The sequence below is a fragment of the Neopelma chrysocephalum genome, unplaced genomic scaffold (assembly GCF_003984885.1).
Source record: "Neopelma chrysocephalum unplaced genomic scaffold, ASM398488v2 Primary Assembly neopelma1_23b, whole genome shotgun sequence".
Taxonomy (NCBI): Eukaryota; Metazoa; Chordata; class Aves; order Passeriformes; family Pipridae; genus Neopelma; species Neopelma chrysocephalum.
In genome coordinates, this window is record NW_020897692.1 from 13,574,606 (window position 1) to 13,594,289 (window position 19,684).

General features: G+C 36.1%; 1 protein-coding gene across 6 annotated transcripts in view; it reads right to left on the reverse strand.

Moving 5' to 3' along the window:
* COL19A1 (collagen type XIX alpha 1 chain) overlaps positions 1–19,684 on the reverse strand; it is a 190,276-nt gene that overhangs the window by 21,460 nt on the left and 149,132 nt on the right. For all 6 annotated transcript variants that reach the window (XM_027697963.1, XM_027697971.1, XM_027697943.1 and 3 more), the window contains 17 exons: positions 18,719–18,808; positions 18,074–18,118; positions 17,885–17,962; positions 16,972–17,007; positions 16,816–16,869; positions 16,674–16,727; positions 15,751–15,792; positions 15,051–15,104; positions 14,160–14,213; positions 11,360–11,413; positions 10,356–10,409; positions 8,201–8,245; positions 7,544–7,594; positions 7,417–7,461; positions 6,465–6,491; positions 3,500–3,553; positions 836–880 (listed from right to left, as the gene is read on the reverse strand). In XM_027697963.1, the coding sequence (XP_027553764.1) occupies positions 836–880; positions 3,500–3,553; positions 6,465–6,491; positions 7,417–7,461; positions 7,544–7,594; positions 8,201–8,245; positions 10,356–10,409; positions 11,360–11,413; positions 14,160–14,213; positions 15,051–15,104; positions 15,751–15,792; positions 16,674–16,727; positions 16,816–16,869; positions 16,972–17,007; positions 17,885–17,962; positions 18,074–18,118; positions 18,719–18,808 (882 nt within the window). The remainder of the gene's footprint in view (positions 1–835; positions 881–3,499; positions 3,554–6,464; positions 6,492–7,416; positions 7,462–7,543; positions 7,595–8,200; positions 8,246–10,355; positions 10,410–11,359; positions 11,414–14,159; positions 14,214–15,050; positions 15,105–15,750; positions 15,793–16,673; positions 16,728–16,815; positions 16,870–16,971; positions 17,008–17,884; positions 17,963–18,073; positions 18,119–18,718; positions 18,809–19,684) is intronic.

Consider the following 19,684-nt stretch of genomic DNA (forward strand, 5'->3'; position numbering starts at 1 on the left):
AATGAAATTAAGCTGTTTAAGATCATGTTCTCTCTTAGAACTCACAGTAAATAGGCTAAATCAGTGGCTAATGGAAATGAGAGTGCATAGACACAAACTCCTTTTTATTTCATGAAACACATATTTATAATTTAAACAGCTCCTAAATGGATTGGTAGCTGCCCAAATTTAATAATAAATCTATTTGCATATAAATAACTCCATATTGCCTCCTGAAATATGGATAAATTTTTTTTATTAAACTGTGAATGCAATATAATGTATTCATTTCCTTTAGGAACACAAATGAATAATTATAATTTCAATTTATCATTAGTTACATTTACTTTCACCTACAACAAAGTTTCTGGATGACTTTCAGAAATCTCTCTGAATACCACATGTAAATAGCTGACAAAGCAGTCCCCTAAAGCAAATGTTTGATTGACTTGATATGCAGATCCTTGTGGATTGCAATAACTAGTGTTCATAACTTTTCTTTGTGATAGAAAGATGCTCAGAAATTTGTGCATGCCCATGAACACAGAAAAAGTCTTTAACTATATTAAATAGAGGCAATGAGAAGAATCTCATATTCTTTCTTAGCTAAGCATATGCAGCTTCAAATTCCAGCTTTATCATGTATTCACACCACTCCTGTCATTTTAATAATAATATGAACCCTCAATGCTATTAAAAATCTAATTTCTTTAGGAAAAACACAATCTTCCTACCTGCCTACAAAGTATAAGCCAAGCACTCATGTCCCACAGTGGTAGAGATTACAGCTCAGCATCTCGCTTGACCTGTTTTTCAGCTTCTAAAAAACTGAGTTTTTTTTAATGAACATACATACCGGTGTCCCTGCTACTCCCGGTGTGCCGGCTGGTCCACGGTCACCCTGAAGAAAAGATAAATCTATACTTAAATGGCAACAATCAAACCAGAAGTTTGTTTGTGGATTCCCATTAAAACCTGAGGAAGAATTATTCAGCGAACTGAAAATGAGGATAAGAGCCAGGCTCTGCTAAATGCTAATATTTATCTCTGCCACTGGCTCATTTTACAGACCTGAGCAAGTAACCAAAATCCTTTGTTTAGGTTCTCTTATATTATGTTTCTATGCTATCCCTTTGATTCTGCTTCAGGCCTTCCTTGAAAAGGGATGGAAAGTCCCTGACTTATCTGAAGTTGTCCAAATAATTACAATTTGTGGTCATGACAATGACCAAAATTCATACAGGGTAATTCACTTTCATGTCAACATCCCCATGTTTAAGATGCGTCTTTCAAAGAAGTTTTTGCCTTCCTGCAACCTGCTCATTCATTTACTAAAAGTCAGCATCCTCAATTTGCTTGTGCCATGGCCCTTTCTGGGCAAAGGTTCTCCTTTTAGCATACACCCATCTTCATGTATGCTTTAAGCTAAGACAATGGGGTATTTTTTTGCTGGAGGTGATGAGTTATGGGCATAAATTCATCTTTCTTGAGAGGTCTATAAACCAAAGTAGACAGAGGTCAACAGTGGTAAAACTCTACACAGCGGTATTTGCTCTAACCCACTGCTGACGTGTGTTGGTCTGCAGCACTATGCTTTGCTACTGCAATGCTGGTTAAAAATGTAAGAAAAAATTAGGGTCCTAGCTTCTATATTCATGTCAGAAAAGTCATGGTACTGTTAAAGCCATACTCACAGGCCAATATTTTTCTGAGATGAGTTTATATTACCTGAAGCAGATTTGCTAAAGCTCTGCCAGCACAGCTACACACATGTTCTGCTGTGCAGAAGAGCCTCAGGGAGTGTTGGTATTTCTGGTTTCTGTTCTTGTAACTAATGCTGTTTTGTCTCATTCTCATAATTTTGCTCAGGTGCTCAAGGCAATGCTGCTAATTAAAAAGACTTAACTCTGTTACACGAAGTGTAGACAGGTGACAAGTTAAATGTCTGACCTCGTGTCCAGAGGAAGCAACTTGCTTACAGGCCACAGTTCAACCTCTCCTGCTATGGAGGCTGAGAGAAGTCCCTTAATGCATATTTGTCCCTCAGTGAGGGACACAACATGCACCTCTGGAACAGTGAGCACTATCTGCATCAGGTAGGCCATGTTGTCTGGAGCACTGCACACTGTCTCAGTGGTTATTCTGGACCCAGAACTTGTGGTGTTTTCCCTGTATGGTGGCCATGATGACAAAACCGAAAATTCCTAACATTTCCCTTGCAACTTTTTTCTTTTCTTTTTCTTTTTCAGGGTTATTGTGGTCCTTTCAGCAATGTGGTTTGCAGCATGGCTGCACAAACCACTGTGTCAGCACAGCTGAGGGAAGGGACATTTTATCCAGAGGACATAAAGTTCTTAAACCAGTTCATGAAATTATCATGAAATTACAGCAAACACTTGTCTGTGGAAGATGAAATTCTGCAGCACAAAGGTGCATAATAGCTCTATATTAAAAACCAGTATGCATTATACTGTTGGGACTGGCAGGCTCCAAGATTCTGTTCATTTATTTGCAGCAGAAATGTGGAATTTTGACCAAATTTAGTTAAGGAAAAGATATTTTTACTCTGGGAAAGGGCCAAACACTCACTTAGCTGGTTTATACAATTTGATCCATTGCTTATTCCCTTTATTTAATTCCTGTACCCACTTTGTCTCAGTTAGGCCTGTAATATCTCCCTGCGTTTGTTCATTTTGAAATGAGACTAGTTCTTATTTGCTTGTAAATTGAAGTATTACAGTGCAAGAATCACCTCACGTAATTTAAACATCTACCTTAGATCTTGTCACTCCCCACTCTGCACAAGTAGGAGTAAGGCACAGTGATATCAAGAGAGAAACTTTAATTTACATTGCTTTTTGGTGAAAAAAGTTTCAGTAAGCTATTTTTGTATGAAGTCACTGAATAACATAATTCAAAAAGCTGAACAAATACTTCATTTGCAAAAGAATTTACTCATTTTTCTTCTTAAATTGATGGGCAAAATCAAACTGGTTTTGCTGACAGAAAGCATATTCACGGATTTTTTCATTTCTCTGATGTTTTGTACTTTGCCATATTTAGAAATGAATATCAAAATACTGACATTTTTAGCATTTCATGACAAGCTAAATTCATAATCGGCCTCCACAACTAGGAAGCAAAAGGCAGAGAACAAGACAGATGGAATGCAAGCATAAGACAATGTTCGATAGGGAACAGGAACTAGTGACCATACAGAGAAACATGTTAACTATATTACTATCATGTACAGAAGTGTTCTACCAAGTTAAGACAACAAAATATTACAAGACCTCCCACACAGAGTTTTCCATTTGCAGAAAATGAAATGTTATGTTGGATGAGTATATGATTTAGATTCGCAGTAAAGCAAAATAGTATAGATAAATATGCCAAGATTTTTTCGCACAGAAACGTTAATACACGAAAAAAATTCAAACATGGTTTCAGAAAACATTTAGTTGCAGGTAGTGTCCACTAAGAAGAAGCCACCATTACTTCTTTTATTTAAGAGTCCTACCTTTTCCCCTGGGAGTCCTTCCAGTCCTGGTAAGCCCATTGGTCCTGGGTCTCCCTGATTTTTGTTTTTTTAATTAAAAAATATTGTACACATTAGAATTTCAGTACTCTACTTGAGAAATGCTGAACAGAAAGCAACAGCAGATTATTTAACCTGAGATTAGTAAAACAGCTAACCAGTTATTAGGTGAAGAGATTTTGTTATACTCTATTTTATTGATCTGTAAATTAAATTTTTCTCAGAGGCACTGTGTGAATATTTGGATCAATGGTTTAATTTTGATGAAGAATGTAATCCAGAAGACTCCACTTCAGTGCTCTTGCAAGCCAAGGTCACCTCTAAAGCACCTCCAGGCAGCAGAGCCTTGGAATGTAAGCATACACTGTCAATCAGAGAACCAAACTCCAAGCAATTCAGTGCTCTGTTCCCTGAACAAAGGTCACTCTGCAGCAAGAGATGCACAGACTGGATCCCTGGGTAGGTTTTCAAGTTTTGAAAGAAAACCAGAAACATGCTCCACTAGAGAAATCAGGTTAACATGTAGAGAGGGGAAGCCCTATTAATTGTTTTTTGAAAGAAAATTGATAATTTATCATGGAGATTTAAACTACAGCCAACAACTCCAGTATTTCAGCAATTGTCAGTTACATCAAAAGCCATGGCAAACTGCTGTCTGGATTTCTTGAAGTCTCTGACAGATCTCTCTTCCCACACCTAACCTCTGTTTGGTAGCTGGTGTTTCCTGAGTAGGAAGTGGATGCTGATACAGAAAGGTGTATTCAGCTTCTGGGCATTATGGTGAAAAAGAAGAGGCTTGTGAGTTCTTTTGAAAACAGATTATTCAACTGTTTAGGAAACTATCTCACAACTCCATGTTTTGCTGTCACTGCTGAGGAGTTTTCGTTTGGGTTTCTTCTTTTCCTTGAGAAGCATAGTTATCACTTTGGTTCATAAATCAAAATATACTTTTTCATATAGCTGACTTTCCATTAACACTTGGCAAGGAATCAAACATATTCCTAAACCCTGCATGAGCTGGCTGAGTGGAGATTATGCACCTTCATGACAGATGAAGTCCAAGGCAGCTCTTAAATATATTTCCTTCCTATACCACTTTGATCTTGGTTGGGTCAGTATGAGCTAGCTGCACTTAATTCTGCTACTATATTTGTGCAGACACTGTGCCTTCACTGGTAGGAAAAAAGGTACATCTAAGTGGTACTGGCATGCTGCTTTCATGAGTAGAGACATTCCTCAGTAATTTCACACTGATACTGAAGATAAAGATTCCATAATATGGACCCAAGTTAGAAGACAAGAACCTTTCAACAAGAGAAGACACATCATCATCTCCCAGATATTGTGGCCTGATATGTTCAGACAAGGCCAGTCTCCAGTGACATTTAAACAATCCATGCGTTCTCCTCTGACCCTGATTCTTTATTATCATGCATTCAAGATGTTGGCTGTTGTGCCCAAGACTAACAATTTGAAGACAGGACAGCAGCTGAAGAGGTCAAATGTCAGCTTCTTGGTGGTTGAATGAACTCCTGAATGGAACCCTGCAGTAATTTGTTTCACTAGTAGGAGGCAGAGATGTTATTTGCTTTGCTGGAAGGGACGTGATTTTGTTTCAAAAATGATCTCTCCAATATTTTTCAGGGTTTCCTGATCTTTATCAAGTAGACAATTTACCAGCAAACCATGGGGAACACAGCATGACTGGGAACAGTTTCCTTTCCTAACCATCTCGGCTTCTACTGATTTTATTAGTAAATTTTTTGCATCGGTTTCCATTATCTGACATATGGTTCTCATCTAATTTCAGTTATATTGCCTGAAGTTCAAAAGAGGCCTGCTGGACACAGTTCTACCACACTAACTACGAAGGAACAGCATCTGTTTCATTGCTTCGCCGTGTTATAGTGCTGTAACAATAATTCTGCAGTTACGTGACATTCTTTAGACTCAAAAAATAAGTACAAAATTTATTAGAATTTTAACTGTTGTGGAAGCACTTACCCAATTTTTAAAACAATATCAATTTAAAATGATATTTGATACTATTATACTTTTTGGGCTCAACCATCAACACTCAAGTGTTACTATTATCTTTTGGGTATTTTCACTGATGTCCAGCCATCAAGACACAATACCTGTGAGTTTCAACTTTTCCACCTCAAGTCTAGGAACTGTAGCAACACACTGTAAGATGATGACAAATACAGTTTCTCTATTATAAAGGCAAGGACTTTGGAAAATGTACACCTATTCAGGGTTTGGATCTACATTCTGCTGGCAGATAGCCCTATGCAACTGTTCAAGATTCTTCCCTTACTTGTCTTTCCCCCCCTCATAATTTTTAAAGAACAATCACATGAAAAGGACATAACACTGTTTAATGTGAAAAAAATAAATCAAAAAGTTAAACAGATGTGCTTTTGAACGTTGAACTGCATAGCTGAAAGGTATAGTGGCTCTATGGTCATCATCCTCTTGCTCACAAGAAGCAATGTGATCATACTGTAAGTAGCCATCATGCCATTTTTGAAGAAAACATCAACTTCTAGTTGTTACTAGCTGGCATGATGTAGCACACACTGTACCTTGACCATTATCACTTTCAAATTTAATATTGAGAACAATCTAATAGCTCCAAGGGTATTTTCTGCCTTTATTTCACCTTCTCTGGTCTTAGATATATCCAGAAACAGCTCAACAGAGATGAATCCATAAGCTGTTAATACTATGTTCAGTCATTCATTACATTTTCACTTAGAATTATTTACCAAAATTGAAAAATTCACAAGCCTGGCAATTAAAAAGGCTTTTTCAGGTGTACTGATTCTTCAGAAGGTAAGCTACCTGCTAAAGAATGTAAATAGACTCTTCTACCCTTGTAATTACTATCATGTGTCAAACTACTTTGGGAATTTTCTATTAAGACCAAAAAAGACATACATACCACTGTTCCAGGATCTCCTTTCGGACCCTGCAGACACAAACCAAAGTGGAAACACATTTAAAGAATGTCTTACACAATAAGATGATATTTTTAAAGATGGCATTATGAGTACACTTTGCTAATGCAGTGCATTTAGAATCAGTATTAATTCCAGCCCTCTCAGCTGACTAATTTAGTATAAAATCTTCATAATATTTGGGTTTTGTTTTGCTCTTCTAGAATACAGAGAAAGACAGCTTTGTACTTTGGCGCCAGGCCACAACCATAAATGGCACATAATGCAAGGACAAAGTCCTCACTGATGGCTACAACATATTTATGTGGTTACCAAAATGACAATCATCTCAAAACAGTAGAACCTGCCTATGATGCTAACAAGGAGGAGGATATAAAATAAGTGCACAGTATCTCTGGCTCCACAGAACCAAAGCATCAGTGTCCAGCTGCAAAGTGGTGCATCTGCACTCTGCAGCATGGAAGACACCAGCCCTGTACTACTGCCACAATATAATTCCTGGTTTTGCACATTTTTCTTCACTGTAGCTACAAACAGTGAATCAGTGACAGAACTCAGATCAGACTTCACGAGCTTCTCATTTCTGGCACCAAATTTAATCCACTACAAAGCTATGTCATCGCAAACTATAAATACAATATGACATGTTTTTAGATATTAGAATACTTTCACTAAGGAGTCCAATACAAAATTCTGTACCACTTCTGCAGCCTTTACTTGATAGGACAAAATACTTAAATCAAAATAAATTACTCTCCAAAATGTGCTAAAATACTTAATAAGCATAAATTCACAGACTCTATATCCTTTTCTACATATCAATCATGTACTTATTTTTTCAATCTTTCAATATAAAATCAAATTCCACGCAACCAACCAATCTCCCTATTACTATGGCAATTAGCTATTAGAAATTAGATTTCTGATAATACTTACCGGAGGTCCTGGTGGACCTGGATAACTAGTGACACTCGCACCTCCCTGTAAAAGCAAGTTTAAAAGTTGAGTTGGGCCAAAATTAGGTGTGGATTGAAAAAAACCAATTAACATTAAAGAAAAATACCTGCAGTTTATATAAGCTGCTCATTCCATTTCTTTCATTGTAAGGCATACCCTTTAAAGCATAAAAACCAAGTAAGTGTCATTTATGAATTATAAAGGCAGAATTATTGTTCTGTTCAAGTCCTGCAGCCTGGCAAACCTGTGGTATACTTTTTGTTCTCAATTTGTCAAAGATTCCAGACATTTCAAAAGAACACAAGATACATACCAATGCAGCTTGGGACTTTTTTTTGAATGTAAAACCAGAAACCTGTAAATCTCAGTGTATGTTATGTTTTGATATTTATTATTACAATTCTGCAGAATAAATTTTGTGTTAGGTACTATTCCACTTAATTTGGAGTTCACAATCTTTCCCTAGGTTCCCAGTGTTCTCTGATCTCATGTACCCAGGCTCTCAAGTTACTCTAGTAACACTGGACACCAAGGTTAACTAATTTGACCAGGTTTATAGGATGGCTTTAGTGACCTGAACTTACTCAGCGATGAATTGCAAGAAAAAAAAAAGGAATACAGAAACATTTTGAGAAAAGAAATTTTTTCCATCCTGCAGTACTAACATGCAGATTGACAGTTAGTTCCTTTTATTACTTTACATTTTACTCACAGGTATATTGTTCTTAGTATAACATTCAAAATATAAAACAAAATGTCTCACCGGAGGCCCAGGTGGTCCAGGTTTCCCAGGAGAACCTTCACTACCCTAGTAGAGCAAGAGATTCATAAGACTTATTTACTGTAACTGGCCAGATTTATTTCATACTCAAGCTATGATGACCATAATGACAATAAACAAGAGATACAAGCAAGTAATATCAAGAATAAATTCTCCTGCCCAGTTCTTGCTTAAGTTTTAGGCAAGTTATGAATCATTACTTTGTACTAGTTTTTTATTTTGTTAGTTGCTTGCTGCTTTATGCGTAGTAACTTCCTTATGGCAAAATAGTAGTGGTAACCTGGGTTGTGAGACATTTCATAGGTAGAGAGAGAGAGGAAGATTTAAAAAAAAAAAGATTTGTTAATATGAATTTCTAAGCAACTGGCAGATAAAAGTTAACATTAATTGTTAACTTTGTATGTTATTTTGTAAAAGCCAGTCCTCAGTTGATCATTCATATGTAAATAAAGAAGAGTTACAGTTTGAGAAGTTCGGTTTACATAGATACATATTGAATAAAAATTGGGATTTTTAAAAAAAATCTTTATTAAGAGACATAATGAACATATTTTTTGTTTTTATTATAGAATATTAATCTGCTGTTACCTGTATCTGTAGTCTGTTCTGCTGATGTGTACTGAATTGCTTATATTAAAAAAAAAATATAGCTGCTGAGATTTTTCCCCAGCAGAATGGTGGGGTCTCTGACTAGTATAGAGTTACAAAGGTTTCAATACAAAATTTCCCAAAAAAATCTTTTCAAAATCTTATCACTACAATTCAGTTAAGTACACTGTATAATTTGAAACAAGTCTGTCAGAATTTTTCACTAACTTTGTTGAATCCTATTAAACATGTCTCAGTGAGACCCTTAGGTCACATATTTAAAATTACTAAGGTGGCAAAAGTCAAGCGAAGTGTTCAATGCCATCAGAAAAATATAATTGTAATTAAATGTTTATAGTAGAATAATTTTCAAATGGTCCTGCTAATTGATAGAAACTAAGCCTCCAAAGTGTGGTTTGGAATACTTCCTGGGGTATTAAAATTCTATTATTTTAGTAAGCATACTATGTGATCTTTTCTCAAATATGTCCCCCAGATGAAGGAGGGAGGAGAAAATTACTGGGCCTGTAGTTCATTTACTTCATCACTCTTCAGCCATCTTTTTGTCCTTTTTGAATGAGGAACAAGTTATAGAGCAGTGGCTTCTCATTCTCACTTCTGTGTGAATTGTGAACATGGAACTAACAAAGACTCGTGTTTTACATTCAGTTACATAAAAATTAAATAACTGGGGTAAATCTTTCTTATTGTGGTCTACAAGGAGAAAACTGTCATTAAAATTTTATATTGAAATAATCTCAGAGCTTTACAAAATAGTTTCCCTTCTTACTCACACAGAGTCAAAGTTTTGCAGAGTATTAGTAGGATCCCACACATTGATGTGGCAGTGTTATGCCTGAAAAACTCCAAGGTAGTAGAGAAAAAAACAAAAAAAGCTGTATTCGTATACAAAATGGAGAACTTGTATCAGAAAGTATTTTGCCGCAAACTAAGTTTATCTCTGCTGTATTTCTCTGATCTGAGGAACCCGAGAAATGAATTTGACCTCTTAGTTACAATGGATAATGTTGAGTGCCTGATAAAAGAGCACATAAGTTTGATAAAAAGCAGTGCTACAAGAGTGTAAATTAAGTATAAAATTAAGTGTAAATTAAGTATAAAGGAAGCATATGCATTTTTTTCTGAATAACTAATAATAACTTTCAGTACTTGTGAAGCACTTTTAAAGTATGCAAATACTTTTGAGTATAATACTGGTAAAAGCATGAGTAGCAGACCAAGCAGTCACCAGTCATATACTATTTCACAAACACATTTTCACTTTCCTAAACTTAATATAATACCTTCCACCTAGAGAACATTCTCTGCAACTTACATACACCACAAGGACTGCAATTCAAAATATAAGCCCATATGCACATCATTGCTTGGGGAAAGTACTTGTATTAAGACACAAATAAAAATTTGAAATGTATGTCACATTCTTGTTTGCACTCTTGCACTTGTTTAAAAAAGCCCCAAAACATAAGAGTGTAATGGGATTGCAAAACCTTCGCAGATCTTTACCAAGACTAAAGAGAAGGAATACCTTTTCGCCTTTTGCCCCTGCTGGACCAGGATGTCCAGGTCTTCCTGTGACTCCCTGCACAACACAGAATTCTTTATATTAGTTATGAAAAAATGAAATACAGTATTCTTACATTGTCTCTAAGTTTTTAAAACTTTTGCTTTTTGAAGGTCATTTAAACCTAATTATGCTGCTTCTTCAGGTTTAAATATTTCTCTTCTGTCAGATACAACAGCTGTGTCCTTCAGATAAGTCCTTTGAAGGGTAGAACTTTGCAGTTGCATTTTCACCTTGGCAAACTAAATGCACTGACTCTAACTGGCACATCTTGATACTGCTAAGAATCACGCATTACTGCTAAAATGCCAGTTTATATATTCCACATTAAACTTCCTACATGTGCTACAGTTTTTGAAAGAAGCATTAGTACTGCCATAAAACCCAGGAATGAATAATGATCATACTAACTAACATGATTCCATCCAATATGTAGAAAATAAAATTTGAAAAAATTTTGAAGAGGACTTTTGCCAATAATACCAAAAATTCTAATGATATATTTCAGCATCTTTAAATACTGTCAGATTATTCTCATACTTTGTTTTTAACTTGTGAAACCAAGTAATTACAGAACAAAAAACAGAATGCAAATAATTACTTGGTTTCAGCACCGAATTTTTTCAGAATTACTAGCTGGAATTATTTTTAGATTTTTAATACTAGCAAGTATAACTTGAGTACAAATACATAATTCACTGCAAGTGTGCACATCGTAAGTCATGTAACCTCACAGATTCTCTAGTAATGCTAAAACTTGAAACCTATTTAAGTTACATAAACTTTGAGCCCAGAAAATGACAGTATTTTCAGTAACATCAACATCAATATAGTTTACTTTATTAGAGCCAGTATGGGTAAGGTTTTATTATTACTGTCCTAAAAGATAAAAGAAAGAATAAGAAACTAGACAGCTACAGCAACCTCTCCAGAGGTAAATTAGATCACAGGTGATACCAAACACTTACAGATGGTCCACTGGGTCCTGGTATGCCTGGCAGTCCAGGAGCACCTTGAAGACCCTGGAAATTAAGAGAGCACATGTCTAGTTCCTCTCCCACTTTTACATAAAAAATACTTATATTCAACATGTTCAGCAGTATTACAACTATATTTAAATACATTTTCTTCTAAAAGGTTGGTGCATTATTTTTAGTAATGAAAAAAACCAACACCTTGACATGCAGGGAAGAGATTACCATTGGACAAGGTTAGAGGCAACTTCTTGCTTGAGTAATAAACACCACTTGTCCTTCAACCTTTCACATTGTTATGTCTCGTAAATCTTTTTGTCTTTAGTTGTGTAGATAAGAATAGGACAGCTGGCTTTTCCTTAGAGATTAATTTTCTATTTTCTATCAGTAAAAGGCTCTTCTTTTGGTGAGAAGATATTTACTCAGACTTTTCAGTGTTTCCTGATGCTATCTAAATGCAATAGTGTTTTCTGCCTGATTTATAGATTTTGCTTTTTTGATAATGGAACATGACATTTTACACAGTATTTAATGATCCACTTTCCTGCTTCTATTCGATTTTATTGCCTGTAAAATTGATTGACTCTGGTATCCACTTACTAAACATACATGTGTTGCAATTTACTACAGTAAATACAGATGGGATTTGAGACAAGCCTGGACACCACTGAAAGTCTTTCCTCTGCCACACCAGGCTTAGGTGCAATTTTAGATGTGTAAAAGACATGTACTAATGACAGCCAACTGCTCTTGGTTCTGCCTATAGTCCACGAAGGAAAGTAGATACCTCCCAGCAGAGATTGATTTTATCTGTCTATCTGCTGACAAGAAGAAGGTGTATTTCTCCTGTTAAATGCTGTGTTTAAGAAGGAATGGCTAAGGAGGCAGTCTAGAAAGCTACAGAGGTCAGGAGACCTGAAATAGGTCCTCTGAGGGAGAGACTGAGGGAAAAAATTCAGACAGAAATAAATCAGAAAAAATGTGGAGTTAGGGAGAGACATTGATTTCCCTTTCTTGCTTCTACACACAGAGGACATTGATCCACCTCTGCAGCTTTTCAGAGTGGCAGGATGTGCTCTGTTCATTTCTAATTACTTTACTCTGATGGTACAGTCATATGGAAAATTAATATGAAGCCAAAGGAACTTTTTCTGCAGTTCTTGTTACTGATGTTAGGAAAACCCTCCCCTGAAAAAAACCCCATGTTTTTGAAAGGAAGAGAACTAAGCTTCAACAAAGATTAAAGGGCATATATTAAAAGCATATGGAAGTTGATGAGTGCATTTCAAAGAATTTCAGGTGGGCTTCTCAAACTTTCTTCCTATTTCCATGCTAACCAAATCATAACATTGAAAATAAATGCATTTTTTTAAAGAATTCCTAAAAAATGTTACTTTTAAATTTAGTAAGCTTTTTCATATGTGCTTCTCACAAAAAAATTCACTTGCACCTTCACAATGTCATAATCAAAAGTTACTGCTAAACAATGAAAATATCAGAGCTAAGGCAGCTAATGAGCTCTCAAACAGTGAAGAAGCATGTGAGTAGTTAATTTATTAATACAGCACAACACCCCACCGAGTTAATGAAAAATTTACTATGAACTTACCCTAGAGTCCTTTAAAAAAACCTAACTGCCAGTTATAAACTTGCTGTTCTATTATTACCCTCTTAATTGCCTGAAACATCTCACTTGGTTTCAGAAGTTAAATAGTATTTGAATTGTTGAAATGGTTTCACTAATGCCTCAGCCTGCTAGGACTGAATTGTAGAGATATCCTGTAGGACACGAGGGATGTGTTACTTTCCCATTTATTTTTTAGTAAAATTCTGCATGAAATTTGTTTATGGCTGCCCACCATTTCAGGGAATATGTTCTGAATTCAACCTCAGGAAGCTCTTGCTTTGATAAGAAGCAAGGAATTAATGAGATCTATATATCGTGTAAAACAAAAGGAAAAATAAGCATGATACTTTAGGCTGACAACATGCTAAACTCTGGGGCAAAACAGTAGCAGGAATACATATTTAATGCTTCTGCTGCATCTTTTTTTTCCTCATATAACTGTTCACATTTGGAAGCTAAGGATACTGACAAACACAGATTTTTTTGAAAATTATTCTCATTCTACTAGTCTACATGGTCTTAGTGCCAAGGAAATATAAAGTTATCATAAAGAATTGCAAATCCCTCAATCAATACACTCCAAATGTGTTTCATATTCTCCCAGTGCTGTGTCTTGTAGCCAGCACTCCCTGATTACAAGAGAATTTTTTCATTCTCCATAAAGACACAGAAATAACTATAAGAATGCAGTATATGATGCAAAATACTGTAAATACTTTGAATGCAGCTTCTTCAAACATTTTCCAGTTTCCACAATAGTAATTGCTGCTATGACCATTCCCATCAGAGTATTTGCCTAATGGAATGTTTTTGAAAATAAATTCTAAAGGGGATCTAATAAAATGAAAGCAGATACGTTATAAACATGAAGTATTTTCTGAAAATATTTGGCATTTGCCTATTTATTGCTCTATACGCTACTCTTAAGAATTAGCATGTAAATGTATATGAGGCTTTAAAAGATATAAATGAGTAAAAATTCACAGACAAAAATTAAATAGATGTAATTTAATTGAATAATAACAGTTAATCTTATTGAAAATTCAGAATTGAGAGCTACTTATAGCAATACATGACTATCTCAGCAGTTTTAAAGAACTAAAAAACATCCTGTGCATTTCATTCTCAGTCTAGGTCTTTACTCAGGTAGAAATGATGTACTTGTACCTCATCACCCTTCTCTCCCGCAAGCCCAGGAAATCCACGTTCACCTTTGCTTCCCTATGAAAACATAACATTCAAACAAATACTTTTGTTAGAGAACAATGAATTTCATGTTCTGTAGCGCATTTTATGACCCACATTTAATATATATTACTATGAAGCCCTAACAGCCATAGAGCCTAGGGCAGGAAAAAAAAAAGGCTCAAAACAACCTAAAAGCTTTAAAATATCACTCCGATTGAGGTGAAAGGAAATGAGCGGTTTGTACCTAGCAGGCAAACTAGACAAAAGGCCTGATGGAGACATTAAAACCAATGAGCTCAAAACGCTTGCTGAAATGGAGAAAGTTCACTTTCGTGGAATTAGACTCAATGATAGAAAATATCTATATGCCAAAGCATGTGGCATTTGATCTGATTACAGTGAAGCAGGATTTTGATTGATGTCAGTGAAACTTCAATCCCAGTGAAATAGCTGTGTTATTCCCATGGAGACAGAATGCAAAGGGTGGTCCAGCTGTTGCACACTTGAGGGAGACATGGGAAGTTTCCTTCACCACAGGATTCTTGTGTGACTGACTCACCTAAAATAAGTCTATAGATAACAATGCACTACTTAACAGTCAAATCTGAGCTAGCTTTAAAGGCAGCAAGAGATAGAAGAGCTATCCTGGTGTGGGACTCAAGTCAGGCTATTTTGCTCACTTTCCTTAGAGAGAAGGAAAACTGACTCATGATGAGGGCTGAACCAGAAAAATCGTTTGAACTTTTAGGCTGCTCAGATGTCACATGGATAGGGATCAGACAAGAAAGTCAAGACTGGCAGAGATAAGAATCTGGCCTTTTACTTTTAACAAGAGCCAAAGCAATGAAAAGTACTCTCTTCAAAACTTACCTTTGGCCCTTCTCTACCAGGGATGCCTGGAGGTCCTCTTGTGCCAGGATCACCCTGCGGAACAGACGGAAAACAAAGTGACAAATAACCATTTTTGTTACATAGATCTGATCCGTGCAGACCAATTTATACAGACTGCTTCCTTCCTGCCTTTCTGACCATCCCTTCATTTTACCCCAAAGCCTTCTCTTCAGTCCTTGCCCTCTTCTAAGCAATATACTTGTTCAGAGAGTCTTCCTTGTTTCTCCCCCATCTCTCAAACCCTGCTAACACATTTTTTACTTCATTTTAGACAGTTCCAGACACACCTGTGTTTAGGTTTGAGCACTCCAAATTTCATTATTTTTCAGAATAATATCTTAGAAATTCTAGACTATTTCCCCTATTTGGTATATTACTGAAATTAATGCTAAAAAGTAAAAGTGGAGAACGAGGTATATTTGTAGCAATTCATTCTGTGTATTGGATGTGTTGCATAGGCACTTGCTGGCTACTACCTCACACGCTATTTGGCAAAATTCCTATAAAATACAAACCTCACGTATTTTTAGAAAACAAATCCAAAATCTACAAAATCACAAAATTGTTTTAGGCTAGCCCCGTGGGTCAGAATTGAACCTACAGAAACTTTTAAATGCATATTTTGGTTTAAAAGCGCGTTTATAAAAAAGAACTATATTTAACCTCTAAAAATATTTACTTTCAGTATGGCACCCATGTCTCCCACAAGTGGCAGTGCAATCTGAAATTAAAAAAGCAGATGCAGTTAGTATTTTACACAACATTACTAATTATGATGTGTTCTCATTATTTCTAAAGTTTATATTGTTACAAATAGAGCTGACTATATATATATATATATATATATATATATATATATAGTGTGCCAAACTCTAAGTGTATGATACATAGTAGGATTTTGAAAGTTAAAATGGCCTTAATTCTCCAGAATCACTCTTGCTTGCTACATCTTCCTTTAAAAAATGTTCCTTCCAAAGAGAAGAGTATTTCAAGACAGCAAAAGGCAATAATGCTCCTGTTAGTAAGTTTTATAATTTAGACCTATTTAATAGCGGCATCAAATATTTTACTTATATTTAGTTTACAATGCACTGTGCCTTCTAGATGTATTCTACTTATGAATTTTATTTTTCCTTATTAAGCACTGCATACTCATCTGTGTCAAGTTAAATCTTGTTGACTTCAGATGGCCTTTGAATTTTGATTATATCTTCAAAAAGCAAGCAATCTTTCCCAGTCCAATTTCAGAGTTTATATCTACTTACCCTAATAAAATTAAATCACTGACGAGAACTGAGCATGGGAAAGACCTCTCTTTCCAAGTTTGACAGTTCTGCTGATAGATACTCTGATCCATAATTTTTGATAAGCATCAACTATATGGCAAGTAATTCTAAGCATTTTTTGCTTGCTTACAAAAACATCATGAAGACAGTCTCAAAGTTTTATTGGGGCAAAACTGTTTTCCTGTCTTTCCCAAGAAAGTATTTCCACTTTGTCATTCATATCACCAGTTCTTCTAGACTTGTTATGCTATTCACCTCCTTTAAATTTAAAATACTTGCACCAAAGCAAACGCACAAACTTTCTCTCTATACGTACAGGATCACCTGGAGGGCCTGGTAGTCCTGGCTTTCCATCTCTTCCTGGAGTGCCCTAGAAACAAATGTAAAAATTGATGGCCTTTAATCATTGATGAAGCACACATTACTTTTTGTTGCATATATAGAAAACTGTCACTTACATTAATACCAGGAGTACCTGGAGTTCCTGGTAACCCTGGTGGTCCCCTAGGGCCCTAAGAGCAGGAAAGGTAATTTAGGACATAAAAATACTTTTCCTGTAAAATTCTTAAATTAAATTGATGCTTTTTATATTAAAGACAAAACTTATACCCTACCTGCACACCTGCTGATCCAGTTGGACCTATAGGACCCTGCAAGAAAACTCCAAATAATCAGTAGTTTCACTTTCTGGGATAAGGGAGATGAACTTCATTAAAAAATATTGAATGTGGGATATAGCTGCAGTTTTCATTGCAAGAAAGACTCGCTCTAAGGTTTGGCTTTAAATCCAAATGTATTTTTTTTTAAATTACAGAATTCAAGACTTTGCTAAGGCCCATTTTTAAGGGGCAGCAACTGCAAAACTTAATGATTTGTGGTGAAACTTGTTATTTAGGCAGGACATTCCTCAGAAAAGCTGATGAGCAGTTGAATAAAACCAAATTAGATTATTTAGATATAAATGGATAATTTTTAAAATTCAGATTTGAAAATATTTTATCAGAAAAGATATTTTTAAGGATTACTTTAGATGAAGAACTCACTGTGAATCTCTATTCACCTTTCACAAACATTTTCTCTCTATACCAGGGTACTGTCCATAAACTGGAATGTATTAGCTGATACAGCTCTTCAGTCTGGACTGAAGAGAGATTGTCTTATTCACTGGAGCAGAACTCATGTACCACCCAACACCTATGCCATCAATATCAGCAAATTTTTTTACTGAAGACACTGCGGAGGGCTTTATTTAAAGGCAATAGAAAGAAAGAAACTTGGGAAACAAGCTGAATAACTGAAACAGTTATTGTTCTACAAGTTAGCTAGTATGAATGCTTTAGATAAGCTGCATCAACTTGCTTCATGTTTGAACTTAAACCACACAGCAACATGTGAAACAAGCTGGGAGTTGTGAGTCAAGTCAGAAGGGAGTTCACAGCATGGCTGTTTACTATGCTTAGTTTGCTTACTGCAGTTTCACAGAGATGCACAGCGAGAAGCCCAAATTCTGGGCATTGGTATACTTACTGGTGATCCCTGAACACCTATTCCAGGGGGCCCCATCTCCCCAGGTGCTCCCTGTACACCAGGTAGTCCTCTTTCTCCCTGTGAAAGGTACAAGGCTTTCCATTACAATAGGTCTGAAAATGCAAACTATGCAAACTACCTTTTTTTTTTTTTTTTTTTTTAGAAACAGAAATAATATATTTTGTATACCTTTGGTCCCCGTGGACCTGGGTTTCCAGGAACACCAGTGGGACCCTAAAAAGACCAAAACAAAACAAAAAACAGGAAAAAAAAAAAATTATGTTTTAAAATCCAAGAGATTAGATGAATTTTATTGCCAAAATTATTTATTCTTCAGAAATAAACTGTGAAAAATTTCCACGTCTTCCTTGTTAATACCACAGTCATTATGAGCATGTGTAAGTCTTGTACTATTTTTAGACTATATTTTAGAGCACTTATAACATATATGCACTGTAACATATATTTCCATTTTGAAATTACATTAGAAAAATACTTGCTTTGTGGCTTTAAACTGAGAGTAGATGAGATACTAGAAAGAAATTCTTTACTATGAGGATGATGAGGCACTGGAACAGGTTGCCCAGAGAAGTTGTGGCTACCCCATTCCTGGAAGTGTTCAAGGTCAGGTTGGATGGGGCTTTGAGCAATCTGGTCTAGCGGAAGGTGTCCCTACTGATGACACTGGGTTAGGACCAGATGATCTTTAAGGTCCCTTCCAACCCAAACCATTCTATGATTTTATGGTTTCTTTCATCGAACAGTTACAATTCCTTAACAATTCCTTCCCCCAAGAAATAAAGTCAGAAAAGCTTTTTCAGATTATGAGCTTACTGGTGTTCCAGGCAGACTTGGTCCAGGAGGCCCCATATCACCTTTTGGACCTGGATGTCCAGGTGGTCCCATAATCCCACCAGGGTCACCCTATAAAATAAATTTCAATCACAAATTGAAATGTGAGAATTTTCTCCTATGAAAAAACCTGTAAATACTATCAAGATTATGATAGAATGTGCCAGTATTTGAGAAGAAATAGAGAAGAAAAAAAAGCACTGATATTTTCCTTCAAGAAGTTACAGAAGAAGAGGAGGCATGGACTACACAACCATCAATTGTAACTAACATTGTCTCGGTTTTCCATGCTTGCCATGCAACTGATCTATATTTCTTGTTCCCCAGGCCCCTCATACACAGGTTTTCATTAAACCCTGACAATTAATTCACAGCAACAGGTTTCCACCAACTGCAGTCTCTCCCCAACTATCTACCCGAAGTGCTAAACCCAGGGTCCTCACTGTACTCCTGTTTACCCTTCTACTTCTTACATCAGTGCATGCAGTGTCTCTTGTTCCACATCTCTTAACTCCTGCTGCTTACTTGGGCTTTATATTATGCTGTCCTTTTGTCTTTTGCATGCTCTTGCAACATCTCTGTGATTTTTTCTGAATCCACTACTTCCCATTTTGTATGAGTAGAGTTTTGTTCCAATTATTTTCTTCTGTCTGTCTTCTAGCTCACTTTTTCAAACTAATAATGGATTTTATTAGTTTCTCTTGTACTCCACAATGTATAAATACCATAACACATCACATAGCTCAGAGCACACCTGTGTATCCTCTTTTCTCCCCTTCTCTACATTCAATATGTACACACATGTAGGGGCGTGTCTGAGGTACAAAGGGATGTACCAGGGCAGAGATGGCCAGAGAGCATGTGCCGAGGTTCACAACCCCCATTGGATAAAGAGATCACATGGTTATGGGATATAAAAGGGAGCGGGAATTTCGAATAAAGCTCTTT